The following is a 21,930-nucleotide window of genomic DNA, read 5'->3' as shown; positions in this document are numbered from 1 at the left end:
CTGGGATGATAATTGACGCACATGCATTAGACCCCATTTTCCCAGAGAGTGAGGCTCATATGTATAAGACTTACTGCACTCTGCATCTCATGGTCCCAGTGCCCATACTCATCACAGGATAGCACCGGTTCCCCAACTAGATGGTACCCAGCTGCACAGGACACCATAGCCAATGTATGGGAACCGTCTGTGCTGATGTTTACACTTCCACTACCAGGGGCGGTCAGCGAGGCACACTTTACTATGGATTAATGGTGATAATGAATTAACAGTTTATAACGAACAAAAATGTCTGCAATAATATGATAAATGTAATAGGATTGTTTTGAGTTTATGTCATGTGAACAATAGTAAATGCTTTAAAAAATCTAATTGGGTAAGGTGACCATTATTAAAGATAATTCAGAACAGATCAGTGATTTTCACTCAATGGCTATTGCACATGAATTTTCTGATTCTATAGAACAGTTAATCTTTATGAAATACAAAGAGTAAATTTGAGCAACTTTCTGGTATAACCGGGCTTCATGCATGTGAGTTAAGTGTCGTCCCAGATTAGCCTATTCAGTTTAGCACAAGCTTATAAGGGATAACACTTTCTGCTGTAATGATTTTTTATTTTCGTTCTGTCTCTTCTTAGCAAAATCCAGTCTAGGCAATAAGTGTCGTACCTAATTAGCCTGTGCAGACTGCAAAAGCTAATCCGGTATGACACTTATCACCATACATTAAGAGATGACACTTATCACATGTACATTAGAGATGACACTTATCACACATACATTAAGAGATGACACTTATCACACATACATTAAGAGATGACACTTATCACACATACATTAAGAGATGACACTTATCACACATACATTAAGAGATGACACTTATCACACATACATTAAGAGATGACACTTATCACACATACATTAAGAGATGACACTTATCACACATACATTTAGAGATGACACTTATCACACATACATTAAGAGATGACACTTATCACACATACATTAAGAGATGACACTTATCACTCATACATTAAGAGATGACACTTATCACTCATACATTAAGAGATGACACTTATCACACATACATTAAGAGACAACACTTATCACACATACATTAAGAGATGACACTTATCACACATACATTAAGAGATGACACTTATCACACATACATTAAGAGATGACACTTATCACACATTATTAAGAGATGACACTTATCACACATACATTAAGAGATGACACTTATCACACATACATTAAGAGATGACACTTATCACACATACATTAAGAGATGACACTTATCACACATACATTAAGAGATGACACTTATCACACATACATTAAGAGACAACACTTATCACACATACATTAAGAGACAACACTTATCACACATACATTAAGAGATGACACTTATCACACATACATTAAGAGATGACACTTATCACACATACATTAAGAGATGACACTTATCACTCATACATTAAGCCCTGTTTTTCCCCAGCGCATGTTCTTTTCAATTTTCATGACAAACAAACAATAGCTGCACACACTCACCACAGTGGGAACACTGAAGTCCCATGATCCGCTGGTCCTGCACGTGAGAACGTCCCTCCCCTGCATGGAGTATCCAGCAGCGCAATGTGAACCTTGCACTAGTCTCTCGCCCATTGGATGTCATATTGACATCGCCAATACTTGGTGCAGAGAGCGGCGAACATTCCTCTACATTTGATAATAAGTTGATGCTTACATTACCATTCTTAAAATATCATACGATATGCAAGCAAATTATCATAAATCATCAAAACAAACCTAAAACATTTCCATTAGTTTAAATAATGTTTGAAATCTTTAAAATGCCTTGATTATCTACTTACTCCTCTGATATTGCAATGATTGCAGATACCATCTTGATATATCAGTTCAAGTTTAAATCAGCATTTACTGTAAAAGATATAATTTAGAGATAATTGTGAAATGCATAATCAGAGGTGATTGCAGCTACATACTACAAGTAGGTTGTGTGACATTCCAGCCACCATCGCTACGGCAAGCCAGGTTGGCTGACCCACTCATTGTGTAGCCCACATCACACGTGAATGTGGCCGTGGTTGTTGATCCATCCGTATGCACAGGCAGCCTGGCCTCCGTCCACGTTTGAAAGCTGCTCACATTTACCTGAATATTTAACCCTTTACCACTTAGATACGTATTTTTACGCATTTGTTGTCCCTTATAAAGTTATATTAATAAAAGAACCTTTTACAAATGCGACACTTTTGTAAAATAAGAAACTCCAAAAACGCTGAGAGCGTTGTGCTTGATTAGCCGGTGAGGACTGCACAGGCTAATTTGGGAAGACACTTATCCATGGCATTAAGTCTGGTTTTCACTGCGTGAGGCTGAAATATATTTTAAACTTTATTGGACTCATTTAGATTTAGAAGATCTGTCCTATTTTGATTTAAATGTTCCCAGGTGTGTTGAGTACATCATAGGTCCATTTATTTATACTGATAAAAAAAAATCTGTTTAAGACAGGAATCTTGTAAAGTACACAATAACAAAGCTACTAACTGCATCTGGGGATCAGTTTCATTCCATCCTGCCCCACTCTCCTGACATGCCCGTGTTTTCACTCCCACCAGTGTGTAAACCTGCGTCACATGAGTATGTGGCCAGCATACCGTCTGCAGAGAGCTGCACACTGCCAGAATTAGGAGTCGTAGGGCGGCTGCACACTATCCGCACAAATCGAAAGGTTATGTTTAGAATGAAATATACTTAATTTATATTATACAACTTTAAAGAAAAAACATGAATTCATTAGCAACTAAGCTGACATAAGTTAGACAGATGTCAGTGAACCAGTGAAAAGAATAATACATTTTAAAATATACATTTGATTAAGTGTACTAAAAATATTTTAACAATTTTATTTTGACAATGGATTACCCTTTCAGTGCGGGAACCGAATTTTGAAGGCCTGTGGCAAACAGTTTGGATCCAAGATGAGACCCACAGAACGTGGCGTCTCATCAGGATCCAAACTGTTTGCTATGCTGATAGTAGTATTTGGAAAAAATCGAAGAAAAATGCAATTTTAGAAATTTAGCAGACGACATTTAGCAGATGACAAATTTCCACAGCATGCAAAAGGTTTAACTAGCCTACGGAATATATATTGCAATGTTTGGTTGGGCCAAAACATAGATATTGGCTCACTTTGATAACACAGGGCATCATGCATGTGCCTAAAGTTTTGTCCAAGAGAGCTTGTGCAGTCGACACAGACTTTATAAAATGTTTTTTTTTTTTAAAGAAGTTTTAGCAGAAATGCGCAGGCTAATCTGGGACAACACTGGGGACGCCCTTGCATTATGCCTGATTTTTCACAGTGCATATTTGAAAAGTTCAAAATGTTTTGATTGGTTTCTAATTCGAATTCTAACCACATCGTGGGGCAGCATGGTCCCACTGTCCAGTGATCTGGCACGCCACACTGCTGGCACCACTGATCTGGTAACCTTGGAAACACAAGAACACTGCTGTTGTCACCTGCCCATCTGTTGTCAAAGTAACACTTCCACTTTCTGGGTTTGATAGGCTGGGACAGGACACTGTCATACAAAAAAGCATAAGTGAGCTGTGTCACTTTCAGGTAACATCTTAATTAAGTTACCATGGATTCAAACAGCACTTAACAAATAAATCAAATTTCTCTACTGTAAAACTACTCATTGATTGGTGTATAATTATAAAGTTCTTTAAGGGATATATTTTCTTAGATTATTTAAGCCAATCACTAGATCTATGGGGGACGTAATTGCATAAGAGCGTTTTTTCATTATTGATAAACAAAACTAAAAGTAAAATTCTACAAAACTATGTTTTTCCAAAGCAATAAGGCATTATGTCTTACCACACTGCGGTTCTTGCTCATCCCACATCCCCCCTCCAGAGCAATTCAGGAAGCTGGCCCCTCTAAGAGTAAATCCCAAATCACATGTAAACTGGGCCTGGGTCACAGTTCCATTAGTGTAAGTCACCATACTGCCTTTAAAGGGAGTGTTCAGCTTGGAACAAAACTCTGGAAAAGACACATTTTGTACAAAAGCTCCATGTTTAAATTGTCAAATGAACTAAAATGAACAATAGTTTTTACCACAGACATAGCAGCAGTCTCCCATCTAGTTAATTTTGATTAAGTAAGAACAGCAATCTCCATATGTTGAATAAGTCTACCTTCTGTACATTTTAGTTTTAGAAGGATGCATACTTTAGCGATTAATATTTAGTTTAAACATATTTTATTGTATATACACATTCATTTACAAACAATTACATATAATAGACAGTTTGAGGTACATTTATACAAATGGATTGGGCCTAGAGTTATACCAACATCATCGAAGGGCGCCCTCTCCATAGCGATTATTATTTCTATAACCATAGCAACCACAGTTTTCTCTGACAACAAAATTGAAAATATGTGCATATTCTCCATATTACCCTCTATCCCCATACTGAGTATTATCAACTTAACCTAGCTACTTTTTTAGTTATCGCAGGATACATTTTTTTTATGACAAATTGAAAGATGGACAGACACAGTTCCATAAAGTAAGCATGAGTACTTTTTCAGATGCAGGATAAGATTCAAATGGAATTACATATGCACAAACAGAGTGGGTGTTAACCTTTAGTACACTGTATTTACCGGTACAACTGGTAAAAGATTTATTAAACTAATTCAACCGGCAATAACCATGGCAATTGGATTTGCCCAATTGGAAAAGTACCGGTACAGAACCAATAGGGAAAAGTTAACACAAAAAGCCCTGAACTTGGGAAAATTTGTGGCGTGCAATCTTCGGATAGGGAATTATGGGTCATTTGATTTGCTTGGTATAAATTGCTCAATCTGATTGAAATATTCATGTACATGCATTTTGTCTTGAAAATAGTCAGTTTCAGCGCTCATTTTATTTTTTCACTTACAGATAATTCACTTTTGGAACAAAATTGAAAAAAAATCCATTCTTTTAGGAATTTTTCAGATGGCAAGTGAGATTTTTTTGTATTTTCTCAATTGGGAAAGCATCTTTTATGGTTACTTTATAAAGAAGGAAAAATGTTGAACCACATTGTTACATAATTTGTGTAAAATGATACACAATACAGGCACACTCAATTTCTGTACAGCCTATGAATTTTTTTTTTGGGTGCTGCTTAAACTGGCCAGAGTGGAAAACCAGTCTAGTATGGTGGCATTTTCTTTAAACGGGCCTTTTTGGGTAACTTGACAAAATTGAAAAAAGTTGTTTCAGATTCGCACATTTTCTTTTAGTCATGATATTTGTGAGGAAACAGTAATACTTTACATTTACCATGCTCTAAAATAGCCATTATATGCATCTTTTGACGATTTAAAAACCCGAAAATTATAAAGCGTTGCCATGTGAAATGAATTAATAATTTGGAGAGTTCTGTTGTTGTCGTTATATTTTGTGAAACAACGAGGATTGGTTATATGAAGTATAAAATACACCTGTCATTGTATCCGGAAGGATGGCCGAGTGGTCTAAGTGGGAGACTTTTTACTCCAGGACTCCAGGGGTCAGTAGTTTGAGCCCTTGGCCAGCTGAGAGTTACCTTTTTATTCTTTTTTAAATTTTATTCTTGATTTTTTACTGGAGCTTTTTATATCCAGTATTAACATTTATCCATATAAAGCATTTAATGACAAACTTCAAAACATGCCAAAATCTGTGAAAAGGCCCCTTTATCAGTACTAAGATTTTTTTCACTGGCGTGATGGATCAGCCAAGGAGGGGGAAGCAAAAACAGATCAGGATACAACATCCTGCAATTTGTTCGCAATCTTTTACCAGAGACGCAGTGTAATTTATTGTGTATGATTTTAATTTACTGCTAAGTTCAAAATAAAAGCCCTGGTATATACAACACTAATACATACTACATGTAGGTGTCTGCCCCAGCCAGCCCAGGCCTGCAGTCGAGCACAGGATCTGTGCCTGACCACTCACTGTGAACCCGACGTCACAGCCATACCAGACACTCATAGCATCTGCTGACAGTCTCAAGGAGCCATTTGCGATGTCTGCTGGTACCCCACATACTGCAATATTGAAATACCAGAATGTCATTTCTGAGGTCTGCTGGTACCTCACATACTCCAATATTTCAATATCAGTATGTCATTTCTGAGGTCCTAATTGTAACAAGGGATGGCATAAAGCACCTTAATCAATATTAGAATATTTTCATTTTCATCTAATAAAATATGTGAATATTCCCATGATTTGGATTAACTTCTTTGACATTCCAGGCATAGAGATAAACATTACCTTTGTTTTAACCCTTTCCCACTCAGTAACAAAGTTAAAATGGCTATGTGCAAATAGCATAAAACCAGAACAGCCTGCTAGTAACTCAGGTTCAGGTTTTATGCTTTTTGCTACTCATCAGTTTCTTAGGGTTGGAATTGAAACCTTTAAAACTTGAATCTAATAAGAAAGGTCTTTAATTAAATTTAACTTTCTAAGGACTTCAGATGCATAAAAATATTATCTAAGTACAAAAGGGTTAAGCACATTTGATTTTTTTAAATTTCTAAATGTTATAGTATTCACAGATTATAGACTAAACAAAATTACTGAACCGGTTTAACTGCCATGACTCTAAGAGTGGTATTGGACATAGAGTGTCATATTTGTTTGCTATAATAAGGTGAAAACTGTCTTTATAAAAAATACTTTAGATGATAAAAAAATCATCATGTTTTAAAAATAATATACATTTATAAATATTCAAATGGTGTTTTAAATATTAAAATGGAAATCTTTCAAAATCATATTCAAATAGGTTTGCCATCCCTAATTCTAGTTATTTAAAAAAAAAAAAATTAAAAAAGACATATACAAAGTTTTAATCTCCATTATGGATCTAACTTACAATGTTGATAAATCAAAATGCTGGTTTTATTTGTGTTTTGTTTCCTATTGATTGATGGTAAAAGATTCAATTTGGATACAGCTCTTTAGGAGCATGGGACATTTTGACTCACTTTGTAGAATACTCGTATTTGTCTTAATACCAGCCTCATTCTGGGAAAACAGGGCTTAATGCGTGTGCATCAAGAGTTGTCTCAGATTAGCCTGTGCAGTCAGCACAGACTCATCAGGGATGACACTATCTGCTTTATATTTTTTGTTGAAAGAAAACTCTTTTAATAAAAAATCCAGTTGAGGTGGAAAGTGTCATCCCTGATTAGCCTTTTGCGGACTACACTTAACGCACGTGCGTTATGCCCTGTTTTCCCAGAACAGGTCTCATATAAAATGTTTGAAAAAAACAACATTCATACCACACATTGGCTGACTTGCACTCCACGTTCCGTTTGTCTGACAAAATGTTATATTTTCGCCAATGAGGCGATACCCTGGCACACAGGTGAAGGTCGCTTGGGAAACCCGGCCATTGGTTACCATGGAAACATTTCCACTGTTAGGGTCTGAAAGGGCTGGACATGACACACATTCGGGTGGGTCGAGATCCCATGAACCATTGTGAAGACAGGTTAGGGTTGAAGGGCCCAACATGGAGGTACCAAGATTACAGATATACACTGCAGTGCTGGTGGATCCAACAGTTGATATGGTGACGGAAGCCTTGGAAACATTGCCTAACTGTGTGCAGGTCTCTGAAAAATAAAGCTTTCTGTATATTAAAGGGACCTTTTCACGTTTTGGTAAATGGACAAAATAAAAAAAATTATTTCAGATTCTCACATTTTTGTTGTAGTTATGATATTTGTGAGGAAACAGTAATACCAAATATTTACCATGCTCTAAAACATTAAATATATGCATCTTTTGACGATTTAAAAACCTGAAAATTATCAAGCATTGTAACCCGAAATGATTTAATAGTTTGGAGAGTTCTGTTGATGTTTTTGTATCTTGTGACACTACGAGGATTGTTTATATCAAGTATAAATTTGTCAGTCATTGTATGAGCAAAAATGGCCGAGTGGTCTTAGCGTTAGACTTTTACTCCAGGGGTCAGTGGTTCTAGCCCAGTTGAGGATTACTTTTTTTCTTTCTTTAATTTTATTCTTGTTTTTTACTTGAGCTTTTTAGATCCAATGTTAATATTTATCAATAAAAAACATTTAATGAAAAACTTCAATACAAGCCAAAATTTTTGAAAAGGTCCCTTTAAAAATATATTATTCTTAAAACATATATTAATATTCAAGCAATTAGTATGTTATTTCTTGGTTGTTAAAATAATTTAACATTAAAACCCCTCTTACCTGGTTTCAAGGCGGCTAAAATGTTAGGCTCTTTTTAGCCAATGTAAAACATTGATTAAAAATACTTTTTTTTAGTAAAATGCAAAATTTTCCCATACCACATTTAATTGTAAGATGGATTTCTTTAACCAATTAAAACCTTAACTGTTTTCAACATGGGACATTTTGACACAAGATTCATACCACAAGAAGGCTGGGCTCCACTCCATCCTGTGGAGTCATTCTGACAGATCCTTGAGGAGGATCCAGATAAAACATATCCTGGGTCACACTGGAATGTCAAGGTCAAATTGTCACTTGACACGGACATTTGACCTTTGGCTGGTATCTCTGGTAACACACAATCTGTAAACAACCAATAAAAGTTACTTTCAAATCAGATGTAACATATTCTTGTCCCAAAATTATGGCTTGTTACTTTGTAATAGAAGAGCTGCACTTAAAGAGAAATCATGAAAAAATCAAATTAATGTTAAGCAAGTAACTGTAGTAATTTTTATTGATAGTGTCTGACGTAAGTTTTATGTATACGGAAGATAGTTCATAAAAAATCCATTTTATGCTGTCGATAATATTATGACCATCTCTATATCAAGTCAAACCTAAGAACAGCGGTCAGTCAAGGGCAATGACGGAAGTGACTGCTGTAGACAGGTGACTGGTGTTCTCAGGTGTACATGTATAAAAGCTGATGTTCATGACTTTATCTGGACATGTACTTTGCACATGTTCAATTAATATACCAGTACATATAAACAACACATCAAATGTTCCCCTAGGTGTTTGCTTTGCTTGCTCTGCCCATTATTATTTAACAACATTTTACCTACAATGTTTAGCATTAATGCATGTCTGAGAATTGTTGTTCGAGATTAGCCTATGAAGTTTGCACAGGCTAATCTGGGAAGGCATTCCCACTTGTATGGCATTCCCACTTGTATGGCATTCCCACTTGTATGGCATTCCCACTTGTATGGCATTCCCACTTGTATGGCATTCCCACTTGTATGGCATTCCCACTTGTATGGCATTCCCACTTGTATGGCATTAATTGTTTAAAGGAAAACTCGTCTTGGCAAAATTCCAGTCTAGGCAGGAGGTGTCATCACTGATTAGCCTGTGATGCCTGCACTGGCTAATCTTTTTTTTTTTTTTTATTCAATATATTACATACAATGTATACATGTATATGATCATACAACATAGTGATTGTACAAAGAAATAAATTCAGACATGTTATACAAGATATGCTAATATATATATTTTTTTAAAGAGAAAAGAAATGAACAACTGAAGAATAGTTATGAAAAATGATGAGTTGTATAAAGTCGGAAGAAAGAATACTGGACTTGTGTGTTTTGTTGAACATTCACAATGATCTTATAAGATTGAAAAAAAATATATATTTTTTAGAAAGATAAACTAACATTAGAGTGAATTGTATATAAGTGGACAAACATTATGAGAATTTAATCCGATTCCATTTTTGTTCAAAGATTTGTAATCTGTCATTACTGAGGGCTATTTCTTTCTCAATTTGGATTTTTAGTTTAAGACTATGGACAAAACAATTAAAGTTTGGTACTTGTTTTTGTACTTCATAATAAAGATAAAATATTTCATCATTATAAGAATAAAATTCACAATATTATTACAGTCTATTGATTTCAATGTGTTAATTCCGAAACTTACATTTAAGAAAGATAGTTTAACGTTTAGTTGCTGTTGTTCAAGAAAAGATGCTAATTGATTCCAAATAGGCTGGATGTGTTTGCACTCCCAAAAAAGATGTTCTATAGTTTCGATGTTTTCACTGCAGAAATCACACAGATTTGAATTAGATAACTTGCATTTAAAGAGATATTTATTTGTAGCTATAATTCTATGGATGTATTTATATTGAAAATTTCTCAGTGTGCTTTCAACAGTTGCTTTATATGGCGTGGTAAACATGTGTTTCCAATTAAGTTCATGTTCTCCGAAAAGGACTTGCCATTTATTTTGGATTTTGGAGTTTTCTGTAGGGTTTTTAATTTGTAGTGTGTACAATATTTTATTTGTTTTGTTTTTTCTTTCAAGTATGTTTTCTACGAATTTGTTTGAGTACATGGTGTATTATTTGTATTGATTTCAGATTTAATATGTATGGGTATGCTTTTGATTAGTGTGTAATACTTCAGGAAATTATTTGAAGGTATTCCGTATATGTAGCATATATCATCAAAAGAGTAAAAATCCTTAATTCTGAAGTCATATAATTGGTCGACATATTTAATGCTTCGTTCAAAACCAATCTTTATAGAAAAACGTCTTATTGTTTGAAGTTATGTCTTTATTGTTCCATAAAATAGTTTTACTGCTGGTTTTTGTTCCTAGTTTATGAGTGACATCACTCCATGCTGATAGAACATCAGACAGAAATATGTTTTTGTTTGCAATTTCATGTAAGATAGTATTGCTGATGTTACATTCAAAGAGTAAGGAGTCACCATATTTTTTTAGGATTTTCTGGTAGAATAATTTCCATTTACTCGTATTGGTATTATCTAGGTATCTTTTAACCCAGCTGCATTTGATTGCCTTCACGAATGAGTCAATGTTCGTTAATTGGATACCTCCATTTTCTACGGATTGAATTAACTGAGTTCGTTTTATTTTATCAGGCTTACCGTCCCATATGAAATTAAATATTGCTGATTTTATATCGTTAATAACATCATTTGGTGGATTTGGGAGAACTGTTAATACATAAATTAATTTAGGAAGTGCAAACGTTTTCAATACTGTGTTTTTTCCGATTAGTGTAAGTTTACGGTGATGCCATGATTTTAAGCAGTTTTTAAAATTCTGCAATTTAGGAAGTATGTTTTTAAGAACTGTATCATTTTCATTATTTGTGAAAGTAATTCCTAACGTTGTGGCTTCATTGGATGTCCAATTAAATTTCATTTCTTTTTTATATTGGACATTACTTTGTTTTAATTTACCTACTCGTAGCACAGTACATTTACTTTTGTTTAGTTTAAGACCCGATATCATTCCGTAAAGGGTTAACGACTCTATGAGGTTATGGAAAGAATCGTAATTGTCGTTTAAAAAATAAGTTGCATCGTCAGCAAATAGGGACTGTTTGATTTCTTCGTCAGGTTCTAGTGATATGCCTTTTATGTGTTTATTTGATTGAATGTGATGTGATAGATACTCGATGCAAATAATAAATAGCGATGATGAGAGTGGACATCCTTGTCGAACCCCTCGTTTGATGTTAAAACTGTTTGAAAAGAAGCCATTGTTAATGATTATACTGTTAATATCGGTATAGAATAGTTTGACCCATTGAATGAGACTTTCACCAAAGTTCATATTTTCTAAGCAAGACAACATAAATGAGTGATCAAGCGAATCGAATGCCTTTTCAAAGTCTGCAAAGAATATTAGACCAGGATTATTTGAATTGTTGAAATAGTTTATGCATTCTTGGATAAGACGAACGTTTTCACCAATGTAACGTCCTTTCATGAAACCAGATTGAGATTTTGAAATGATTGATGGTAATATTTTTTTAATTCTGTTTGCTATACTTTTAGTTGCAATTTTATAATCATTGTTTAGTAAACTAATTGGGCGCCAGTTCGATAAGGATTCTAAGTTTTTTCCAGGTTTTGGAATGAGTGATATTATACCTTGTTTTGAAGCGTAGTTAAGTTTTCATTATTATATGAATAATTTAGTGAATTAATTAAATGTGTTTTGATATCATTCCAAAATATTTTATAAAACTCAATGGTGATACCATCAGAACCTGGACTTTTGTTATTTTGCATTTCTTTTAGTGCTAATCCACATTCATATTCATTTAGTAATCCGTCACTCAATAGTTTTTCTTCTTGATTTAAACCGTGTTGTGTATTTTTAAAAAGGGTGTTATTTTCAACATTTTTTCGTTTATAGAGGGTTTCGAAAAATAAACGTTGTTCTTCTAGTATTTCAGTTCTGTTTGTTATATCTTTGCCATTGACTACTAATTTGTGTACAGTTTTTTGTTCACTTCTACGTTTTTCAATGTTTTCGAAGTATTTTGTATTTTTTTCATTGTGTTCAACATGCTGTGCACGCGCTCTTAGTAGTATTCCATTGAGTTGTGTATGATAGATTCCATCTAGTATTTGTTTTTTTAATGTCATTTCATTTTCAATGTCGGTGGTATCATTTGTGTTTGTTTGATGCAATTGTTTTTCAAGTGTTTCAATGGTTTTGATGGTTTCAGTTTCAAGTTTATGTGTTTCTTTTTGTTTAAATGATGTGTATCTAATTGTTGTGTTACGTATATTTCCTTTAATTACTTCCCATAAGGTGTTTGGGTTTGCATCTTTATTATTTTGAACTGTATTTAATATTTCCTGTTTTATTTGTGTTTGATATTGTGTATCTAATAAGATGCTGTTGTTAATTTTGAAGTATCCTGGGCCTCTTTCAGGTTGTATATTGTGCAGTTTAAGTTCAACTAGAGAGTGGTCAGTCATAATCCTGGTTTTGTGTTACATGTGTCAATAATGTTGCAAAGAGACTCAGAAATTAAAAAATAGTCTAATCTACAAAATATTGTTGGTTTTGTGTTTGAGTGCCAGGTGAATTTGCTTTCGTTTGGATATACTGTGCGCCAGATGTCTATTATATTGTAGTTTTCAATTATGTTGTTTAAAATGATTTTATTTTTAGGATGGGTATAAAGGTTTCCTTTCTTTTTATCTAATAATGGGTTCAGGACAGTATTGAAATCACCACCGATTATAATGTTTTTATCTTGGTTATTAATTATAAAGGATTGTAATGTTTCGTAAAATGTGGAATCATCTATGTTAGGACCATAGATGTTGATTAATGTTAATTGTGTTTCATGTATTTTGATATCTATACTTGCTAGTCTGCCAATTATTATTTCGTTAAAATTATCGACTGTGATCCCTATATTGTTTTTAATTAGAACAGCAATGCCTTGTTTATTAGTATGTTGTCCACTGAGATAGATATCTCCGTCCCATTCATCTTTTAAGGTTTGTGCTAAAGTATGTGTCAAGTGACATTCTTGTAGTAGGCATACATTATATTTTTTATCGTCTAACCATTTGAATATTTTTATTCGTTTATTTGTGTTATTAAGCCCTTTTACATTCAAAGTACATATTTTTATCATTTAAAGAGGTGGAGGGTGATTTAAATGAAAGTTTGTGTGTGATTGTCCAGTTAGTTTCTATTTTTAAATATGTCCAGTTGCTTTCCATTATAAGACATAAGATGTACATACATACAAGCAGAAAAAGAAAATAAAAAATATGGAAACATGAAGATGAATGTTCCATAGAAATGAAGAAGTATGAAAAATAATGACAAAAGTGAGAGAGAGAAAAAAACAATAAACAACTAGTCCCAAATAGAGACACAAAAAGCGCACTTCCGTACACTGGAAATACACAAAAATGAAATAGATATACTAGTAATTAATAATAAAGAATAAAACAGAACATATGCAATTCAGTGTAAATTTAACACAGGACATTTCATATTCGAATATTAATGTTTTATTGCTTAGCTATTGTATACTTTCTTATAATATTAAGAAGTAGATGTTAAAAGTTAATCAGTTAACATTTGAATTATTTTATTTTTTTAAAAGGGTACATGAATAATATTTAAGAGTTTATAAGCGAGGTCGTTTTACATTTCATATGCACACAACAATTACATAGTAATACTCATATCTTGTAACAATATATTTTTATAATATGATAAATGAATCTGGTTAAACAAAAGTTGGTTATATGCATTGGACAATGACATATACGAAATCAAGGATTATAGTCATATTCAAACAGCAGTTTTTATCAAGAAGCTGATAAATAATTTTTTATAGAAATAATAAGAATCAGGCAAACATAGGATAAACATAATCATAATAAAATAGGTTTTTGCTTTTTTAAAGAGATGGTTGTTTACATGTGGATTAAGGTCTTATACTGAAAGCGTTACATTGCAAGTAAACAATGTAGATACTATTGATTATTTTGCATAAATTTATTTTAATAAATGCCTGAATTAGTTTTTGTGAGAAATATAATGATATACATTCTCTTGACAAAGCCTAAGTGTGACAACCATGCTACTTTTATTTCCTATATGAATTTTATAAGCCATTCATTATTTCTGGTGTTAGATGTAAATTTTATTAATAAAAACTTTCAGTGGAAATCAATAATTTCACAAGAAAAGGCGTTTCTTTACTAGATGTGTAGTTAGTATACTTTAGAAAAAGGATTGAATACTCTGGCCAATAATGTTGAATCATACAGTGAAATTTAATTTAGCATCTCACTTTCATAGAACACTTTAAAAAAGCTTCACGTGAAAGCGAAAATGAAGCAATTGTATAGAAAAATGATGACAAAATTGCTAGTTGAATAGTGCTAAATGAAAATATAAGAGATGATCACTGGCTAATCTTGGAAGACACTATACAAACATGCATTTAGCCCATTTTTTTTCCACAGCCTGACTTATACTAAACAGCTTTATACACAGTACTTACAGCAGACTGGTGCAGGTGAACTCCACGTCCCGTCTGCCACACACGTGGAGGATGCACTTCCTGAGAACTGGTACCCTGCAGAGCATGCATACTGGGCCCTGCTTACTGTACCATCAGAGACCATGTTCACTGTTCCACTGTCTGGGGGGTTCACATTGGCACACTGTCCTGAAATACAATAGGGAGTTACAAATATATATTCATTAAGTTGGATTGAAGCTTTTTGTTAGGTTATACAATAAATTATATAATTTCAAACCCAGTTAATCTGTTTTCCTCATTATTTTGAAGTATTTTTTTCTGTGCCAATTTTTCTTTTCTTCATGGAATTAGAAATTGGATGCTCAAATCCAACTCTGATATTTGGAATAATCTCTATTTTATAAACCAGTGTTTATTAATACAGTCTCACCTCTAGTATATTTGACTATTTATAAATTGATAATTCAAAGTGCTAATCTGTTCTAAGTCTGTTTTCACACCTTGTTTAAGTAAATAAAATCGCTACCATGAAGTTCTCTACTTACAACTCTGTTATTAAGATTTATTCTTATGAAGATTTTACAAATTTCAGCTCCATATGCCTAGTAACTTCATATATGCAAATAGATATGTGCCATGCTCTGTGAAAAAGAGGTTTAATGCATGTGCGTAAAGTGTCATCTCGATTAGCCTGTGGAGTCCGCACAGGCTAATCAGGTACAACAATTTCTGCTTTTATGTAATTTTTTGTTTGTAGAAAGTCTCTCTTTAGCAAAAATCAAGTTAAGGCTGAAAGTATTGTCCCTGATTAGCCTGTGCGGAGTGCACAGGCTAATCTGGGACAGTAGTTTAAGCACATGCATTTAACCCCTATTTTCACAGAGCACCGTCCATATAATAATTCTCTTAACAAATAAATTTGTCACAAAAAAACAGATTTCAATGTAAAACATGTAAAGTGCATGTGCAGAAAAGCTGATGTTTGCGCGTGTTATCTTTAAATGGAAATGATCTGACAAAGATTTGTGGAGAATACAGAGTAAATTAGAATAGTTAATATCCAGTAAATAATTCTAGAAAACAGAGAAACAACTTCATTGTTTTTCAATATCAATTTACTCAAATAGTTAATATCAGAATCTTAGTTCCATCTTTTTTTCAATATATTATACTTTGGTTACCGGGTATTGATATTGCAACTTAAAATCAAACAGATTGTTAAACCTTTACCACTTTTATTCGTATTTTGACGTGTTTGTATTCGCTTAGAAAGTTATTAAATGTTATTAAAGACCTTTCTTCCTGAGTTCAAGTTTTAAAGGTTTAATTTCCAACCCTTAGATACTGATGAGCAGCAAACAGCATAAAACCTGAACAGACTGCAAGTTACTCGCAGGCTGTTCTGGTTTTATGCTATTTGCACATTTTCATTTTGCTTCTGCATGGGAAAGGGTTAAATGATTGTTATTTTCAATTAATTTCCTCAGCTCATGCCACTTCAAAAATAACAAGTTTCAACTTTATATTAATTATATCTTACTCTCAATTGTATGACATACAGTATGAGCTAAAAATCAAAATGTTTAACATTTAATCTACAAGAATATTTTTTTGCTTTCATATTTTTTGTGAATTTTAGTTTTATACCATTTCAATTGTGCAAATCTTAATAATGTAGCACATCCTGAAAAAGCATTCAAAAACAATACTTAAATGTGTTGAATAATTTGAGTTGCAATTGGAAAACCCCTGAAGTTTCTTGATAATACAGCTATAACTACAATAACATACTGCTTTTCCATCATAAATACAATTATGTACTAAGACATCATACTGCAAGATGGGTCACTTCCGTTCCAGCTGCCTGTTGAGCCACATTCTCTCGTGACATCACCCACCAGGGTGTATCCCAGAGTGCAGTTGTAAGTAACCATGGTTACAGTGCCGGTGCTTGAATACGTCATCTGACCATTACTGGGTATAGTCAGGTTGCTACATGTTTCTGAAAGCAAGAGAGGACGAGGACTTCCATTATTTTAGCTTTGTTGCATAGAAAGCCTTAGGCTTATTTGAAAAGCTCTCGAATCCATTTCCTGGGTCTTGAACCAGCACTTGGTGTCTATGGGGAAGATCTTAAGAACGCTTACTCCTCAGTATGGATCGAACTGGTGACCTCGCGGTCGCTAGGCGGACACAATATCCCTATGCCATGGCAACAACTTCCATTAGGCATAAATAAGCAAATACAAAGTGGTAGGGTCATTAAAATTCAAACAAACTGAACATTATTTTAAAGCTCAAATGTTATCATTTATTCATCAATCAAGTGTAACAAAATAAATTTAATAAACATTACCCCAGGTCTGGTAAAACAGGGCTTAATGCATGTGCATAAAGTGTGGTCCCAGATTAGACTGTGGAGTCCGCACAGGCTAATCAGGGTCAACATCTTTGGCATAGAATGGATTTTTTTTTAGAACAGTCTTCCTTTAAACAAACAACACCATAAAAGCGGAAAAAGTCTTCCCTGATTTGCCTGTGCAGACCACACAGGCTAATCTAGGACGACACTTAAGGCACATGCGTTAGGCCCCTTTTCCCCAGAGCTCGGCTTGCATATTTTTATGTCTGAAAAACAAGCACTGATCCCTGTTTTAAATAATTGGTCATGGCGATAAATTGTTCTTAAACACCAACTTGAATTTAAGTAAAACTAGATAAAGTATTTACACGTAAGCAGGGAAACCCTACCGCATGTGGGAGTGGTCCCTGTCCAACCCTGGCCAAGGTTCTGACACAGTCTGTGCTGGTTTCCATGTAGACTGGTACCTGTGGGACAGATGTGGGTGGCCGTGAGGCCGTCTGCTGATAGCGTTACTGATCCGGACACAGGGGCATCGGGTATGTCACACACTGCGACAGATTGTAAACAAATAGGAGCCTTGTTCTGGAAAAACTGGGCTTAATGCATGTAAATAATGTCATCTTAGATTAGCCTTTGCAGTCTGCACAGACTAGTCAGGGACGACACTTTGTTCTTTTATGGTATTTTTGTTTATGGGAATACTCTTTTTAGCATTAATCTAGATTAGGGAGAAATTATTGGCCCTGATTAGCTTGTGCACACTGTACAGGCTAATCTGGTCCAACACTTTACGCACTTGCATGAGGCCCAGAGTTTTAATGAACGAGGCTCATAGGTTTGACTGCTCAGAGCTGTAAGTTGCATTTTGCTCTAAGTAATCAGGAGGAACAAATATGAGAAACAGGTCTATGTGCCCACAAGATGCATTGGCAAGTAAAAAGTGATGATGATATTGATGTGCATACTCTATAAATATGCTATATATGTCCAGATAACAATTTGTCATAATGCTCTCTATGACAATTTTATAAAACATTACAAAGGGGATATAATGAAATAAAAATGTCAGTTTAAGTATCTTATTTTTCACATAAGTACTAAATAATTGTATTTGCTTATTATTTAACTCTCATATACACGCTTTAAGTAATTACCACATGTGGGTGGCTGAATGTCCCATGTTCCATTATGGTTGCATGTTAAGAGACCTTGACCCTGGACATGGTAACCTTGGAAACATGTGTATGTTGCCACAGTAACAGAAGACATGAAGTTCAATGTCACAGTGCCACTATCTGGGTCAGGTAAATTAATACACTGAACTGAAACAGAAGACAAAAAAGGAACAGATGACACATCAAAACTAAAGGTACTTAAGCAAGCAAGTTTTATAGTAATAACTAGACCTTTATGTCAACAAATATCAGAAAATATCAAACGCGACATTTCAAGTCATGACAGCTAGAAAAAGCTACCGATATATAAAAGAAGACTGTGGACTGGTTGTGTAGTTTTAGACAATTTTGAATAAAAAAATTAGCTTTGATATTTCTATTTGAATCTGTCATTTCATTAGAATTTTTCTAAACATAAAAGCTTTTTTTTAATTACATTACAATAATATTAAGGTTTGATGAAAGGTATGAACAAAAGGATTACCACAAATAGGTGGGGAATATGTCCATGAACCATTAGATTGACAGGTGTCTATGCTGACACCATCATCCTTAATGGAGAATCCCACATCACATGAGTAAGTAACCAGGCTGTGGCTGCCATTGGTTGAAAATGTCACATGACCATTTGCAGGTGAGGCCAACGTAGCACATTTCACTAACAAATACAAATTATTTAAATATAAGGGATTTACCAAAATAATTGAATGCATATATACAACTGATATAAAAAGAATATAACACAATTACCCACTTTATTATTTACAGAATTTTTTAATGATTCATTCCTGTGATTAATACAATTTATATCATGAACTTTGTGTATGTGTTTAGTCACAGGAATAACCTCGCGATTTTATTTGCCCAAGTAACGTTTCCAGCCCAAGTGGGACAAATATGCACCAAAAACCCTGAAATTGGGAAAATTCGTGTTGTGAAGTCTTCATAGTGGGAAATTAGTGTAATCTATTTTTTGCTCCCAAATACTTTAAAATTGATAACTAAGTGTTGTCAAGTTGCCAATATTATATATTTACTTCGGTTCAAGCCATAAAGCTACAAAGGGAAACTAACTAAATGTTGAAATTTATTCATTGATTATTTTTTTATTCAATTGTTTACATGATTGGGAATTTTTTGGACAGCAATTGGCAAATTTGTAGTTTTTTTCTAATTGGGAAAGTGCCGTTTTCCAGTACTTTATAAAGAAGAAAAAAATTGCTGTAACCAGATATTGAAAGCAGTAATATCTACCAAGTTATACCCACAGTAATAATGTTACATACTAGCTATTGCATTACTTTGGGCTTTGTGGCTTCAGAAGAAATTAATGTTTAACCCTTTTCCACTTAGATATGTATTTTGACGCATTTGTAGTCCTTTAGAAAGTTTCATTGAATTAAAAAACTTTCTTACTTAATTCAAGTTTTAAAGGCTTCATTTCCAGCCCTTAGTTACTGATGAGCAGCAAACAGTATAAAACCTGAACAGACTGCGATTTACTCGCAGGCTGTTCTGGTTTTATGCTGGTTGCAAAAGCCATTTGCACTTTGCTTCTTATGGGGAAAAGGATTAAAGTAAGTTTGTTATGTTACTATTTCAACTGCTGGGAGGAGCAAATTCAGATTTATTGAAACCTACTAAAATGCCACTAAACATATAATTACATACCAAATCTGTACCTTGTTCTTTTATAGATGTTAATATTTGCTTATAAAGTTAAGTATATTACATTAATTACAATTATGTTACATAAATTCTATGTTTAAAAAAGGGCTATAACTGTTGTAATTTTGAAGTTGGATAATAAAAATCACACCCAAAGCAACATATTTTAAGGGACAATTTATGTAAGTTTGAATATATTACGTTGAGAAGTGAAGGAGAACTCCTCGGGACAAATTTGAATATATGGACAGACGGACGGACGAATAGACTTTCTATGGGGTTTCCAGTCTGACCCCCAACACCTTGTATTGTTTGGCATAAAACTTTATATGAAAGGATAAGACATGTATCAGTGCTTTTTGGCATCCAAGGTCAAAGTATATGTATCTGTTTGATATAAGCAACTTGAACTATATTTGTCACAACACCTACCACAATTTGGAGCAACAGTACTCCAGCCTGATCCATCTGTGTGACATGCCGCCATGGTGGAGCCATTCACAGTGTAACCTTGATTGCAGGAGTAAGTCAAGGTCATACCATCACTGGACACACTTATTGACCCATTGGTCACATTGCGTGGAGGTGTGCAAACTGTGCAAATAGAATGAGAATATCAACAACTTATTTAAAATGCATAGTCCATAGTTGTCTTCTTTGTTTCAACAGGAATTCATTTTGAAACTTAAAATAACACACAGTGTCAATTATACTTTACTTCTAACTACTAAATTAATGTTTACAGTATGAAATATATAACTGATAAAAAATATACAAATTGAAAATCAGCTCACATGTTTCTGACCACAAAACAATTTTTTTTTAATAATATTCCCTGTATTGTTCATATGTGTAATTTTCTTCTATTAGTTGTTGAAGCTATTACATACTTTATAAAGATGAACCACAAAATTGAGACTCTTCACTGACCACAATTAAGAGTTGACTCCTAAGTTAAATTGAGTTAAACAAACATAAACAGACAGAAAAACAAAAAAATTTCTTTGATCCCAGAAATTTCTTACCACATTTTGGTGCCGAGTCCCCCCATAAGCCATTTACACATGACCTTTGTGCTATTCCAATGACGTCATGGCCACTGACACATGTGTAGGTTACCACAGTGACAGTAGAATTTGTTGTCATGGTAATAATTCCATTGGTTATGTTGCTAAGGGTGGTGCACTTTACTGGAAGAAAAAAGTATATTTTTCAACAAGACATTAACAATTTTAAAAGTTTCATAATGGCATCAAACATTAATAAATATAATAGTTATGAGAGCATTTATTGGCATATTTACAAAATAAATGGAAATGTTAATTGCAGGTGTTGTATGCCTACCACATGTGTTGTTTATCACATCCCATGATCCATCACTGCCACACTTGGATGTTGCCATGGTAACATTACGAAGACTGTATCCCAGCTCACATGAGAATGTACCAACAGTTGTGGAACCATCTGTTGCCATCACGAATGCACCATTTGTAGGTTGAGACTGGGCCTGGCATACAACTTTAAAGGCAAACATAAAAGGAATCTATGAATTTTTTTACATCAGCCACTAACATCATGATTTAATTTTACAAATCGCATACAGCTTATAGTTATTACTTTATGCGCAAAGAAAAGCTGACCTAGAATTAGCTTCAGTGGACGAAATACGAGTAGTAATACTCATGCAAATTATTTCATTAACATTTTACAAACAGTTATTGGTATACTATAGTTTTCAAGTTCAACTTCGTTGTTTACTATTATCTGAAGTTTATCCTTAAAAGGATTCCATAAACAATTATAACAAATTATAT

At 33.9% G+C, this 21,930-nt stretch overlaps 1 protein-coding gene across 1 annotated transcript in view; it reads right to left on the bottom strand.

The window, feature by feature from the left end:
• Positions 1-15,802, bottom strand: part of LOC127878703 (P-selectin-like) — a 16,215-nt gene extending 413 nt beyond the window's left edge. The window contains exons 1-11 of the mRNA XM_052425234.1: positions 15,796-15,802; positions 14,927-15,094; positions 8,527-8,688; positions 7,393-7,728; positions 5,983-6,144; positions 3,925-4,092; positions 3,455-3,622; positions 2,617-2,743; positions 2,012-2,166; positions 1,557-1,724; positions 75-241 (exon numbers count right to left, since the gene is read on the bottom strand). Coding sequence (XP_052281194.1) covers positions 75-241; positions 1,557-1,724; positions 2,012-2,166; positions 2,617-2,743; positions 3,455-3,622; positions 3,925-4,092; positions 5,983-6,144; positions 7,393-7,728; positions 8,527-8,688; positions 14,927-15,094; positions 15,796-15,802 — 1,788 coding nt within the window. The remainder of the gene's footprint in view (positions 1-74; positions 242-1,556; positions 1,725-2,011; positions 2,167-2,616; positions 2,744-3,454; positions 3,623-3,924; positions 4,093-5,982; positions 6,145-7,392; positions 7,729-8,526; positions 8,689-14,926; positions 15,095-15,795) is intronic.
• Between the last annotated feature and the right edge of the window lie 6,128 nt (positions 15,803-21,930).

This window comes from Dreissena polymorpha, chromosome 4 (genome assembly GCF_020536995.1).
Source record: "Dreissena polymorpha isolate Duluth1 chromosome 4, UMN_Dpol_1.0, whole genome shotgun sequence".
Classification (NCBI taxonomy): domain Eukaryota; kingdom Metazoa; phylum Mollusca; class Bivalvia; order Myida; family Dreissenidae; genus Dreissena; species Dreissena polymorpha.
The sequence above is the reverse complement of the archived record's forward strand: the minus strand, read 5'-3'. Positions and strand labels throughout refer to the sequence as shown.